This window comes from Polypterus senegalus, chromosome 18 (assembly GCF_016835505.1).
Source record: "Polypterus senegalus isolate Bchr_013 chromosome 18, ASM1683550v1, whole genome shotgun sequence".
NCBI classification, from domain to species: Eukaryota; Metazoa; Chordata; class Cladistia; order Polypteriformes; family Polypteridae; genus Polypterus; species Polypterus senegalus.
Genome location: NC_053171.1, coordinates 40,361,067 through 40,376,148, shown reverse-complemented (window position 1 = coordinate 40,376,148; position 15,082 = coordinate 40,361,067). Strand labels below are relative to the sequence as shown.

Here is a 15,082-nt window from a genome sequence, read left to right as displayed (position 1 = left end):
GGCCAATTTAGAATTGCCAATTCACTTAACATGCATGTTGAAGTGTGAGAGAAAACCCATGCAGACATGGGGAGAACATACAGACTCCGTGCATTGAGGACCCAGGATGTGAACCCTGGTCTCCTTAACAGGAGGCAGCAGCACTACCACTGTGCCGCCCTTTTATATATAAATACTATATAAAAATACACTAACCGGACACTGTTTTATGTACACCTGTTACCTGTACACCAGGTATCTAATCAGCCAATCATACAACAGCAATTTTATGTATTTCATCATGTAGATATTGTCAAGTCAACCTGCTGAAGTCCAAAACAGCACTAGACGAACTAGTCTGGGTATTTCAGAAACTGTTGATCTAGTGACATTTCCACAAACAACCATCTCTAGAGTTTACAGAAAATGGTCCAAAAAGGGAAAATATACAGTAACCAGCAATTCTCTGGGCTAAAATGCCTTGTTGATGCCAGAGGTCAGAAGAAAAAGACCAGGCTGGTTTGAGGTGATAGAAAGGCAACAGTAACTCAAATAACCATTCGTTATAACCAAGGTATGCAGGAGAGCATCTCTGAACACACAACTCATTGAACCTTGAAGATGGGCTACAGCAACAGAAGAACACACCGGGTGCCACTCCTGTCAGCGAAGAACAGGCAACTGAGGCTACAATTCGCACAGGCTCACCAAAATTATACAACAGAACATAGGAAAAACATGGCCAGATCTGATGAGTCTTGATTTCTGCTGCAACGTGAAGGCATGGATCCATCCTGCCTTGTATCAGTTGTTCAGGCTGCTGGTGGTGGTGTAAAGGTGTTGGGGATATTTTCTTGGTAGAATTTTGGCCCCTTAGTACCAATTGGGAATTGTTGAAATGCCACAGCCTACCTGAGTATTGTTGCTGACCATGGCTATCCCTTTATGACTGCAGTATACCCATCTTCTGATGGCTACTTCCAGTAGGATAATGCACCATGTCACTCATCACCTCAGACTGGTTTCTTGAACGTGACAATGAGTTCCCTGTACTCAAATGACCTCAAGTCACCAGAACTCAATCCAATAAAGCACCTTTGGAATGTGGTGGAACAGAAGATTTGCATCATGGATGTACAGCTGGCAAATCTGCAGTAATTGCGTGATGCTATCATGTCAATATGGACCAAAATCCCTGAGGAATGTTTCCAGCACCTTTTGAATCTACGCCATGAAAAATTATGGCATTTCTGAAGTCAAAAGAGGGTCCAACCCAGTACTAGCAAGGTGTACCCAATAAACTGGCTGGTGAGTGTACTATATTGTACTATGCAAAAGTACAACAATGTGTATTGGATACATTAATCTTTTGTAAACATGATATTGACAAAATCAAGTGTTGCCACACAAGCATCTTCTCTTTAAATGAAAAATACAAAATGATATTTATATCCTCTTCATAATAACATTGCCCACATTTATGTGTCATAAAAGACTTGTGTCATTTTTTGTGTTTTGCTTTTATTGTTTTACACTATAACTTTATGTTTTGTGTTGCTGCTGGAACAAACCATTTCTACTCATTTAAATACTATGTCTACTATATAATGGTTAAAAAATAATACTGCTTTTTATGTCTTTGTTTTAATTTTGTCACTTCATGAAGGTATTAAATTAGGCCTCTTTTGCAATTAAAAGAACTTAACAAAGGAAGTAGTTAATGAAAATCAAATACAGTCACTTAGTGATGCAGCTGCTGGCTGCAATGTGCAAAGCTGGTACATACTTACTGCAAAACACTTAAAGCTGTTATTATTACAAAGGGTGGCTTTGCAAAATATGAGTGTGTGGGGATTAAATACTTAAGCAAACAGCATATGTCCGTTTCTACTTCCAGCATTTACTTATCTACAAAGAGGTCCTATTGGCATCTGTTTTAACAGTTTTTGTAGTCAAACGATTTTTCAGGATAAGATGCCCTGGCTGGTCATTGTGAAGCACATCTGTGTCAAAGAATAAAGTTTCTACAGGTGCATTGGTCACTGGGAGTCAGAGTAAATGGAAATGTCATATCCGCCTTAGGAAAAATTACATTTAGCAGCCAATGAATTAACTGCCCTCATTAAAAAAAAAAAAAAAGTAAAATTTAAAATCCATACCGACTTCCTACATAGAACACTTTTAAAAGTAAGTGGATAATTAAAACAATGCATCAAGTCACAATAAAGAAATTGCCTCTTCGATCATCCTTGGCTTAAATCCTCACCATCACTATTTGATTTCCCTCCTCGCACCTTGCCAGAATGCCTTTAGAAGAAAAACTTGACTCAAGTTCTTCAGCAAATGCCAGCTCTAACATCAGCCTGGCCAAACAGGAGTTCTGGCAATAAGTGAATTAATAATTTCCAAGATCATAACATCTAAAATATGCTAGAAGCTTTCAGGAAATTAAAACAGAAAAATATTTATGACCTTTTTTGTTTTTTATTTACGGATTTCTTCTACATTATTGAATTAGAATAAATTAGATTCAACTTTATGGTCATTGAGCAGAGTAGAAGTATTAGGACAAAGAAATGCAGTTTTGCATCTAACCAGAGAAGCAAATAGCAGTTAAATGCAAGTAATTAGATAAATATACAAATTCTGTAAATACAGTATAAGCAGTAATGTGGCATTTTTCAAGACGAAGTATATACAGAATGATTAGTGAGAATTAATACTGTATTTGAATATAAATTTAGAGAGTCCAAGTGTGAACATATATGGTTTTAAAGTGAGGTGGGAAAGGTGGAGGTTGCTTAATGCTTGCACTTTGAGTTCAGCAGCATGATGGCTACAGAGTAGAAACTGTTCACCTGAGCCCGCTGGTGCTGGCACATAGGCTCCTGTACCATCTCTCAGAAGGTAAAAGAGTAAACAGACCATGCCAAAGGTGAGAGAGGGTCCCCCAATGATGTTATTTGACCTCTGCAGGCACTGACGGTCCTCAATTGCAGGTAAGGAAGCACAAGTAATGTGTTGGGCAGTTTTCCCCACCCGCTGCAGAGACTTCCTGTCTGAAAACATGCAGTTACCATAACATACAGTCAGACTGCTGTCACTGGTGCAGTGGAAAAAGTTCACTAGAATTTGACAAGACACCTGGACTTTTCTGGGCCTCCTCTGAAAGTAAACACACTTCTATGGCTCCGTGACCAGTGTGAAAGTGAAAAGATCCATGAAAGATACTTGGAAATTGTAAATACCTAGGAACTTTAAGCTAGGGAAACACTCAACCACACTCCCATTGATGAAGATGGGAGTGTACCTGTAATCTTTGCACTTCCTGTTGTCCATGATGAGCTTCTTAGTCTTTTACCTGTTGCTATTACAATCTGTACAATTTTTAAAATATGCATGTTGAAAATCAGAATTATAAATCTGAATTAAAGATGTAGGTATTAATTACATTTGTTGTAGTAAATGTTTCTGTCATATCCATTGTAAAAGGCGCTATATAGCGCCCAACCCGGCACAGACCACGCGGAGGCACGTGTACAAAAACACACAGGCTTTATTTTTTCTTCAGCTGTGTGACACGTCTTCCCCGTGCCACACAGTCCCAAAGCACAAAACAAAACAAACCACAATTCTCCACCTCGCTCCACCACTCCTCCCAGACAAGCTTCGTCTCCTTCCTCCCAACTCTGGCTCACCGAGTGGTGGTGGCTGGGCTCTTTTATAGCCCACCCGGAAGCGTTCCAGGTGATTAACCACCTGGTCCTGATTGCACTTCCGGGTGGGGCTGAAAGCTCGTCCAGCCGGGCTGTGGGAAGCAGGCAGTTCCCCCTAGCGGCCACGCTGGGCCCCAACCAAGCTGTGGAGGACTCCATCTCCCATGGAGCCCTGTGGGCGGTTGGGGAGTCACCGTCGGCCAGGGAGGCTGCCACCAAGCGTCCTGGGGGAGGTATTGGACTGCCCATGGCGGCTCCCCCAGAACATAAGTAGCAGGGGCGTCCCTGCCAGGCATGTGACCGGGCTGTCCTTCACACCATGTTTAACTAAACTAATGCCTGAGTTGACTTTGTGGGTGATATTATGGCCTCACAGTTCCTTCCACCACACGAGAGAAACATTAGTTCACCATGGGTGAAATGACAAAAATAACAAATAAAACACCCACTGACTGAGTCACCTTCTCCCTTTTGGTTTAGAAATGACCTTAAATCAGAACAACAGTCAAACAGCTTATGACTGTGCACTTAATAAACAGTAAGCATTGTTGGTCAGCGATATTCTAACATCCATAGAGGACAATACACATTCATTTAAATGGCTCACTTCCTTCTTTAAGTGCCACAGAGGTATAGAGAAACCTTTATGTGAGCTTTATGCAGTTACCTCATGTCTGTATTCGATCTTTCTCTCCTCACATCCAAAAGATATGGAGCTACTACTCTGAACTGAATTTATATGTGACAGCGTTTAATTATGTGCTGGGCTACTTTAAGTTTGGTTCCACCCTTGCACCCCATGCTGTGACCGTGAACTTGATACGATGAACCCAAAAATGGAAATATGCATAGACTTCCTTCCATATGCTTTCACAGTAACATTTAAAACATGATCTGATGTTTCAGATTATTCTTGAAGTGTTATCCATATATCTAAAAAATGAAACATAAAGGTGATTTCCAGGTTGATAATAAAAAGAAAGCTAATGTAAACGTTTATAGCGATGCGAATCTTACAGAGCGATTCTTTACCGCGACCTACTGTACTAGAAATGTAGTTCACACACTTGTGCCATACCCCCACTTCCCGCGCCCATACTGCCCGACTTCCTGTTACGTTAATTTCAGGCGACAAAGAGGGAAAGAGGCAAGTCTCGTGGCCGCGCGCAAGAGCTTGAGCGACGCGGGCACGCGCTACAGAGAGGGGCCTGATCCAGTGGCGCGTGCGTACTGTTTGTAAACAGCTGGATACCTCAGAACGTGAGAACCGGAACCAGACCCTGGACCGGCCAGCGAAGATGTGGTAAAGCTGCCCAACTGAGATTGAGTGTTATACATGTGCACGTCGCTAGCTAGTGCCAAACGCAAATACTATATTACTGCGTAGATAGCATTATTTGATCCGGTCTACAGCCGAACTCAGTAAGCGCTGCAGTGTTGTGGATTAGTTGAGCATCGTAATGGTTTCTGGTTTACGAGATAAACTACAATTCCGGTTTAGCAAAGGAGCGTACTCGCCAATTCTGGATCGCAGTCGTCATTAAATGTTGTGCTCGTCAGTCCGGACAGTTTAAGTGGAATATATGGGCTTGCTAGGATGAGAGTATTAAAGGACAACTAGCACTGATCGAGTCCAAGGGACGCTGACCTTGACACGTTATGGAAATCGGAGTTATTGGGCAATTGCGCTGTAGTTGCTTATACTGGAGCTGCTAACACAGAAGGAGAGGCCCAGTGGATAGTGTTGGTCCAGACCTCCTTCATGGCTGATATTTACTAAACAACTTGAGTCAAGTGTTTCTTCCTGACAGCATTCTGGCAAGGTGCGGGAAGGGAAATCGAATAGCGACGGCGAGGATTTACTGTCAGTCAGCCTGGACAGCTGCAAGCCAAGGATGACCGAAGAGGCGATTTCTTTATTGTTTACCACTGGTCGCCTCCTACGACAGCGGTATTTCATTGACTTGTTTTCTGGTACTTTCTTAGTCCCTCACTCAACTAAAAAGTGAAAGATTGCCAAGTGGACTGTTGTTTCGCTGTCCTGTCAGAAATGCCCTGGCCATTTTCCGAGTCCATTAAAAAGCGGGCCTGCCGCTACCTGCTACACCGTTACCTTGGCCATTTTCTGCAAGAGAAGCTGAGCCTGGATCAGTTGAGTTTGGACTTGTACCAAGGCACAGGCTCGTTGGCGCAGGTCCCTTTGGACAAGTGGGTAAGTAACTGGCATTAGTCACAGCTCACTGCACTGCCTCTGCTGAAACTATACAATAAGTGCGCCTGTAGGGAATGGCTGGAATAAGGCAAGTTTTTTTTTTTTTTTTTAAATGAGGGGGTGAATGCCACTGCAGAACAGTCCATTACGTGCAGCATGCATACTCAAAACGTGGTAGAAGCCAAAAGTCCTGTTTAAATGTGTAGGTGGCATATACAGGATAGATGGATAGCCAAATAAAAGTGAATGACATTGGAAGAATTGGTCTGAATTCCATGGATGAACAGGATCCCAAAAAATACATGCGACAAGACGCGGCAGCAATGTCAGACCAATCCTGTTATTGTTGGTGGACCCACATTCATTGAAAGGCCAAAAATACAGGTTTTGATTTAAGTGGTACCTTCAGGTTTTAAAGAAATGTAGCATGGTATCCATATGTAATAGCATAAGGTAAAAGTGTCAGTTTAGGACAGTAATTTGAAAACATCCTTTTTTTCAAATGGCCGTCTTGGATCTTGGTCTGCTGCTCAAATTTCTAAATACTTACAAAAGTAAAATCACTATTTTTTTTTACATGATAGGATAATGTTGTCAAAAGGTCTCATACAAAGTACATCAGACCCCCCTGCTTATTATCTTTACATACTTTACTTCTGGTCCCAATGGTTTAGTTTATGCTGATGTTAATGAATCTTATATTCTGCTTACAATACACCGCTGAAAAGTATAATGTGGTTTGTGACTTGGTATTTTGTTCCGTAAATCCACTTCACTCCCTGTATTGTGGTATGCTTAAATATTTAAAAAGAGAACCATTAGCATGCCACATAACAAGCTATAAATATCCAAGATAATTTAAGGGAAGACATTTCTTTTATTTGGTCCGGGTATTTGTAGTGATGAACTGGTGTCACACTAGTCTATCCAGCCTTTTAAGAATGATGACCGTGCTTTGGGTTAAACAGTCAAAGACTGTCTATTAGTGACTGTACATTTATTTTCCTCATAGTCATTAAATGAGATCCTGGAATCCGTAGATGCTCCTTTTGAAGTAATCGAAGGCTTTATCCAAACAATATGTTTGTCTGTTCCGTGGGCTTCACTGCTACAGGAGAACTGTGCCTTGGAAGTAAAGGGGCTTAAGATGGTTTTCAGACCAAGACCTCGAATGGGTAAGTGTAAGCTGCTCATTCTATTTGCTCTTTGCAGACAGGCTTTACTCTGTGTAAATGTTTTAGTTTAAGACACAAAGGACTTGTACATCTAAGAAAACAATTAACAGAAATTCCTGCTTTATTTGTTTTGAAAAGTGATTTTTTTTTTTAACTTTGTTATTTTTAAAGTGTTAGTGAAAACTGTTGAAATACAATCTAAGTATCAGGCTTGTGGGTGCCAAAATCTTTTCCAGTAAAATCGGGCATGAGGGAGAAGAGATGGCCCTTAGGATGTTAGTCCATAATCTCATAACTCTTTTGAGACCTCTGACATCCTTGTATACAAGGCATCTTAAAATATGTGCATATTTTTATAATAAGATGTTAACAAATACATTTTTGACTTGACAAATTAAATTTATTAAGTAGTTAGCAAATCAAAACGCAGTGTAACTGCAGACTACATACACTGAAATTAGATGGCTGTTCCGACTGGAAAAATGTAAAAAATGCTATGAAATTTGGAAAACAATTGCAGACACAATTGACATCTCAATACATGTTTTATTTTTCTGACAAGTCTCAGGATCTAGTGTTTTTGTGTAGTGATGAAGTTTTGATTTAAAGATAGTGGCAATGTTAAATAGAAAAAAACTGATGAAACCATTTAAATGCTGTATAAGTAAGCACTTACTGTGTGTTTGCATTTTGTAGGTTATTTGGAAAGAAGAGCTGTAGGCAATATGTCAGGTTTAACCATGACTTTTATTTAAGTAAGCATAGATGTGTTAACTTGGTACGGTTTTTGTATTGCAGCATCTGATTCAGAACCAATGTGCTGGTCCAGCTTCATGGCTAGCAGCATGCAACTTGCCAAGGAGTGTCTTAGCCAAAAATTGACAGATGAACAAGGTGAAGGTCTTCAGCCTTTAGAGGGTCTAGAGAAGTTTGCAGAAACAATTGAAACAGGTATGTAGTTTTTTCAGCAAAGTATCACATTGTTGTAAAAAGAATACATTTTTGTGCAGATAGTATGTAATCAGTATATGATTATATACTGTAAATATAAATGTAAGTATCACTTTCTATTCCGTATAGCATTTTTGAAGCTAAATGTCCACCAAATAAAAAAAATTGATCTATTGTCATTCCTTAATTCACTGGACTAGTGAAAGGAAGAGGTAATCTATAATCAGTTGATATTATAAATATTCAGAATGTTACAGAATAATGTAATGTCAACTTATTTAAAATATCTGTAACTTATAAACAGTTTTTCCATATTGTAGACATAATTCAAATCTCCAAAAATGTATTAATCATTTTCACAATTTAGGAATACCTTAACAATTTTATAGACCCTATCCAAATGTTTAAAAACAATGCTGTAATAGTTGAAACACAAAATGTTACATTAATTGCATGGCTTGTTGGAGCAATGACATATAAGGCATACTGTTGTTATCAGGTACCACTTTGCAGTTGGTCCAAGCTGGTAAGTTCTTCTGCTTTAAAGGGCTGCCACTCAAATCTATTGTATAAATGAGAAGATTGAGTGGGGATTTTTTTAGGGATCAAACAAAGAGAATATTGGCTCTGAAAGTGCAGTGGATTTCAGTCTTTTTCATTTTTTTTCTGATGTAATTCTCCAAGCAAGCATGCCCAAGGGGAGCAACATCAAATAAGCAAAAAAACACATGAAAACTAGTCGTCAGTAACTGAATACACTGATTGAAAGATACAGATTTTTCTATATTTGATTTGAACATGTATTTTCAAAAATGCTTATAATAGCATTAGAAAGTTTACTGAAACCAGATACAAAAGCTTACAGTAAAGAGCAATTGATAATATAATTCATGGTATTAAGAAGAACTTGCAAAGTCTTAGTATCAGATACTGTTTTGAGAACTCTTCATCCTGACATTAGCTACTGTGTCCATGTTTTGCTCACCGAAAATGGCAAACCCAGAAGTTTTAGATCTTGTTACTGATGTTACCTCCCAAGGCTTAGTCTTTGCAATGGCAACTTCTCCTTGGTTGTGAGCAAAAATATTTTTGAAAAGGACTGAAAAAACATGAGATTACATAAATATGGTCAGGCAGGCAACTTCCACAAAAGTAACCAATAAGACATTTATGTTAAGTATTAAAAAAATGCCTAAGCTGATTTAAGTTTCAATAGGCATCAAAGCACTTACAATGCCCTCATACTTCATTATATACCATGAGAAATTCTAGAAATGGAATTCGCATGGAAGAAAGCCATTACCCGATATTCAGATGTGCTTGTTTGTCAGAGCCTGAGAAGAACAGTTAATTGAACTACCTTACATTTGTTGATAGTCTGAGAACAGACAGCACAGATTGCATTACCACTATAAAGTGTAGGCGTAACAAAGCAGTAAATACAGACAGAATAGCTGAGAACACAATTGAGCAGATGGAATATTAGCTTAGTCATTTTGAACATAATGACAGATGGAGCCCCAAGAATGCATGTAATCAAAGATTTACATGTATTAGGAGCTCAATGCTGAAAGAACAGTATAGAGAATAAAGGAGAAAGTAGGAAGGATTTTAATTCAAAATACAGTCAGAACTAGGGTCAAGCAGTCGTTTTTTATTTAATGTCAATAACAACATGCATCGTCAAAAGTTTTTTTTTTTTTTTTATAGGTCTGACATTTACAATAAAGTGTTGTATACAGACATTAAAGAGTCTTTGATTAGACCGGGACAATTAGATCAATGCAGCAAAGCACAGTTGTACAGACTGCATGCTTCAATGTTGATGAAGAGATTATATAGACTATAGCTATAAGAGACTATAGCATTATAGTCGTTACTAAGCAAAAGGAGAATATTCAAAAATTAGTGGCTTTTAAGAGAAGTGAACAGAATGATGATTTTCATCTTCATGCTATTGTTATATGAATAAATTAAGCTAAAAATTGTGCATTAAAGAAAATGTAAACTGACTCCATCATTGAGTAATACATGGTTATTAAAAATATATTAAAACATAGCTAAGAACTAACAGAACATGCAAGTTGTGGTAAAAGCTGGATATGAAACGGCATGTTTCAGCCCAGAGATATTTCATAGACACTAAATTAGTTTAGACTGTGGTCAAAAATACAGTTACAGCTACTGTCAAAAACCACTCCAAATCTTATTACCAAGTAAGATCAGTCTTTGAGAAATGTTACAGTAGTGTAATCATTGTGATTAAGTAAATACATAGAATAAACAAGTCAATTCCCTGTATTTGATTAAGCCTCACAGACACTTTTATTGTACATACCTTTTTTTCCTCAGTAGTAAGACTTCATAATAGAAAGAGAAATTACAGTCTCAGGGGCTTGCTGCTTTATCTTCAGATATTATTATAAATAATATATAAATTTTATCAGGTGGCAGATTTTATACAGCATTTTGGATGGGTGCTTCATTGATGGAGGATCACAGGAATCATGGGAAAGAGGGGTCCTTTCATCGGAGCAATGTTTCAGCCGTGGCATGGCCAAATGGAGATGCAGCTAGATGGATGAGGTCTCCAGGACTCTAAAAATATCCAAACCTAATTATGTCATATCATCTACTGTTAAACCGTAATTCTAAAATTTTTATTATGCTGTCTTAAGGAATTGTTCTGTTGTGTATATTGTATTGTATTGACCCCCTACTTTTGACACCTACTGCACGCCCAACCTACCTGGAAAGGGGTCTCTCTTTGAACTGCCTTTCCCGAGGTTTCTTCCATTTTTCCCTACAAGGTTTTTATTGGGAGTTTTTCCTTGTCTTCTCAGAGAATCAAGGCTGGGGGGCTGTCAAAAGGCAGGGCCTGTTAAAGCCCATTGCGGCACTTCCTGTGTGATTTTGGGCTATACAAAATTAAACTGTATTGTATTGTATTGTATTCCATTTCATTAACTGTTTAGAGTAGGTAGTCTATCCATAAATTCTTTGCTGCAGCAAATTGTGTTGTCATCCAGGGCTAATTTAGCTGGGTGAATTTCTGCAAAGCTTATATGTATAAGCTACAGTAGGTAGCACTTTATTTTCCCAAAGTAGAAATTTAACTTTAATAGAAGCTCTAGAAATGTTATATTAAACAACAACAAACCCCCCTCTCAAACCTACACACAAACATGTCTGACTTGGATAATGATAATAGCAGTCACAGTGAAGTTTTATAAAGTCATTTAGCAATGGGTATGAAGGAGCCCAAGTAGTATTTCTTGAGACACTTCTGCTGGATAGTTAACTGACTAAAAATACTTAATGATAGCAGGTCATAGAGATGATGTGCAGCATTGTTCATTAAGGCCATTCTCTTCTCCAATGCTACCTCCAGCAGGTCAAGAGTGCAATCCCTTAAATGAACCAGCCTTAGCTTGTTAATTTGGTGGGCATCTCTTAAAATGTCGAGCTCATCTTAGAATGGAAAATTGTACTGGCTATCGCAGAGTTAAAGAACTCGTGCAGCATACCCCTTCTCACATTAAAGGAATGCTGTCTCCTAAGTAAAAACGGTCTGCTCTGTCCATTCTTATGTAGTTCATATGAGTTACTATACCAGTCCAGTTTATTATTGATGTATATCTATAGCAGTACACTGCAGCCGCATCCACTCCCTGAATAGTGTGCGGACATCAAGGTTTTTTGTTGCAACAAAAATCAATAACTGTTTCCATGGTTTTGCAGATGTTAAGTTGCAGACTATTTTTTTGCACCAAGAAACGTTTTTCACATGACTCTTATACTCTGTCTCATTCTCCTTGTCTGTGCACCCTATTAGTGCAGAATCATCACGTAATTTCTGTAAGTGACTTGACCTGGCATTTGTTGTACTTGTACTCGGAGGTGTACAGGATGAACAGAAAATGTGACAACACTGTTTCTTGTGGTGCCCCCGTGTTGCTCACATCCACATCAGAGACACAGTCCTTTAGCTTCACAAACTGTGGTCCTCCGGATAAATAGTTCATTATCCAGGGCACCATAGGCTCAACCACCTGCATATCCTTCAGTTTACTCTGTAACAGGGATACCTGGTTCATATTGAAATCACTGGTGAAATCAAAAACCATAATCCTCATAGTGCTGCCAGTTTAGTCCAGATGGGAATAGGCACTGGGAAGCAGATAGTTAATTTCATCTTCCACTCCAGTCTTTGTGTGATAGGCAAACTGCAGTTTCTTTAGGCTTTGGTTTAAAGTAACAAGTGAAATGACATGTTGCAGAGCTTTCTATTCATAATTATTAATTTAAGAAATTTTATGCTGATGTTGAAAATGAAAAGTTGAAGTTTCCTGTTCTTTAAGAGATATTCTATTTGAAAACTCATTTTAGTTAATAACTTGAAAATATTCCTGTTTTCCATGTGAATTTTTTTTCAAAATTCTGTATGTTGGTTCACCCATTGGAATCAGAGCTGATTATTTTGGTTTTCTGAGAATCACCATTTATAAATTAGCAATCTACTAATGTATTTTTAAATATTGCAGTTTATCTCTCACAATTGGTTTCTTATTGTTATTCGTCTTTGATATGCTAGCTGTTGGGTACTCTACTGAATGGGCCTGTCTACCTGTTACTCTTTTATGTATTTTTTTCCATCTTCAGTTCTAAGAAGAGTTAAAGTAACATTTTTGGACACAGTTCTCAGGATTGAACACATACCAGAAAACTCAAAAACTGGAATAGCTCTTGAAATGCGCATCAGTAGGCAAGTAAAACGCTCATATTTGAAAAGTGTTGAAAATGTTAAAACACTACAACCATCTCTTTTATGATTTACATTTTATTATGCCTAAATTGTCATGTTTTGTCTACAGAGTTGAATATTTTGATGAAACCGGAGATGAATGTTCTGGAGTAAATGTTCATCAACCAACAATGTTTGCTCATAAAACACTGAAGCTAAGTGGGTTTACAGTATTCTGGGATGAGTTTTCAGAAGCAGCACGGACCTGTCCCAAGTTCTCATCTACTCAGCCAGTAAGGTCTAGCATACATCTTAAGTTGTTTGTGTGTGGTGGGTGGTACATAATGAGTGTTTTAAGAAGAAGTCCAAACCTCCAGATACTAAAATTGAATCATTGTGTAATCTAGTTTTTAATTTGTTTTCTTAAATTTGAAAACTGGTTTAAAACATATGACTGCATGGATAAAAATTACATTTATTAAAGAAATTATAGTATTTGGTATTCTTATTATATACAGCAGTTGTAAAAATTAATAAAGTCCCCAAAAATTGTGTGAGCTGTTTGGAGTTGAATAATGCAATACAGTAATAAAACTAAGGGAATTCTGAGTTACACGCGTCATCAACAAACGGCACAATACAGATATCAGTTACATAAAGCAACATAAAATGACATAAAAAGGGTGTTCAAAGGGGTCAATGTCAGAAAGGTATCTAATCTGGATCGAATTTCTAGATGCATTTTAAAATCTTGTAGTGATTTAATTACCTGCCGATATCATACCATCTTTAAAACTCCCTGAGAGTGTCTAAGATTGTTTCAAATACACAGCATTTATCCCAATGTAAAAGAAAAGTAAACTGCCTCAATGATCGTTATCTGGTGGCACTCATTCTGAATGTGATGAAATGTTGTGAGAGACACATTAAGCAGAATAGTTCTGAGAGTTTGCGTATCATCACAGTTGATGCACAGAATAGGCCATATGCTCTGCACTTCATTCCAGCCTTGTTAATCTGAATAGTAATAACGTCTTTGCCAGAATACTGTTTTTAGATTACTAATCAGCATTTAACACTGTTCTGTCATCAAAGTTAATCACCAGAATCATAGTATTGTGCCAACCTCTTCAGCTTGATGGTTTTACTTCCTAACTGGTAGACCTCATCTCCATATTGATCCTCAACACAGGAACCATACAGGGTAGTGTGGTGAGCCTTGTGCTATACCCCTTGCTGATCTATGACTTTGGCCATACACAGCTCCAATTCACACACACACACACACACACACACACACTTTGATATACCTGATCTTCAAAATTGATGAGAGAGTTTACAGAGAACAGATGTTCCTTCTATGATAGTGGTGGCAGGACAACAACTCTTCCATAATGTCAGTGCAAAAAGTGAGCTGATTATAGAATTTGGGAAGAAGAAGAAGGCAGACAACATGCTTCTACATCTAAGGAAATAATGAAGGTGGTTAGCATTTTAAATATCTTGATGTCTTCATTAATGACAACCTGACAGTCTTGGTTAAAGTCTGAAAAGCTCATAGCTTTGCTTCCTTAGAGATCCGAAGAAAGCCTGAATGCTTGTCATCTATGCTAACCAACTCCTACAGGTTCACTTTGGAGTTTGCATTCACTGGCTGTATGAAATCCAGCTATGCCACCTGCTTAGCTCAGGATTACATAGTATTACAGTGAGTGCTGAAGTCAGCACAGAATATTTCTAGCACACAGGTGCCTTCTGTTCCAAACAAATATGACACACACTGCATAAATAAGGCAAACTGAATTATTAAAGACCTTAGCAATTCTGCACAACTATTTTTCTCCCTCCTCTATTTTGAAAAATGGTACAGGACCGCTAGCATTTGCACCAGTGATTTCAGAGACTGTTTTTATCCAAAGATCATAAATTTACTCAGCAACCACTTGATTGATTGTTTCTACTATACAGATTATATGTATTGAACCAGTTTTAGAACTGTCCTGTTTACAGAATACAGTGAAATTCTTTCTTGCATTTCTAACTTAGATTTTGTATGTAACTAATATGTCACTACTGTCTAGTGCCATGACAAACAAGAATGTATTAAAATAGATACCATAGATTATATTTTATTTGTCCCCAGATAACTTCATTGTAGATACTAGTGTTGCATTCAAGATATTTTGCTGTGTCCATTCTGTTATGGGGTTTGTTTTTAGTATTGTATTACTGTACTTAGTATATGAGAGATAAGCAGTTTAGAATTTCATTGTACTCTGCACCCATGACAATAAATTTGAACTCA

At 38.1% G+C, this 15,082-nt stretch overlaps 1 protein-coding gene across 3 annotated transcripts in view; it reads left to right on the top strand.

The window, feature by feature from the left end:
* Positions 1–4,879: 4,879 nt before the first annotated feature.
* Positions 4,880–15,082, top strand: part of LOC120519020 (autophagy-related protein 2 homolog B-like) — a 68,566-nt gene continuing 58,363 nt past the window's right edge. For 2 of the 3 annotated variants that reach the window (XM_039742099.1, XM_039742100.1), the window contains exons 1-5: positions 4,880–5,907; positions 6,920–7,082; positions 7,881–8,033; positions 12,696–12,798; positions 12,908–13,070. In XM_039742099.1, the coding sequence (XP_039598033.1) occupies positions 5,746–5,907; positions 6,920–7,082; positions 7,881–8,033; positions 12,696–12,798; positions 12,908–13,070 (744 nt within the window). In that variant the 5' untranslated portion in view covers positions 4,880–5,745. The remainder of the gene's footprint in view (positions 5,908–6,919; positions 7,083–7,880; positions 8,034–12,695; positions 12,799–12,907; positions 13,071–15,082) is intronic. The other variant, XM_039742098.1, reaches the window with a different exon arrangement.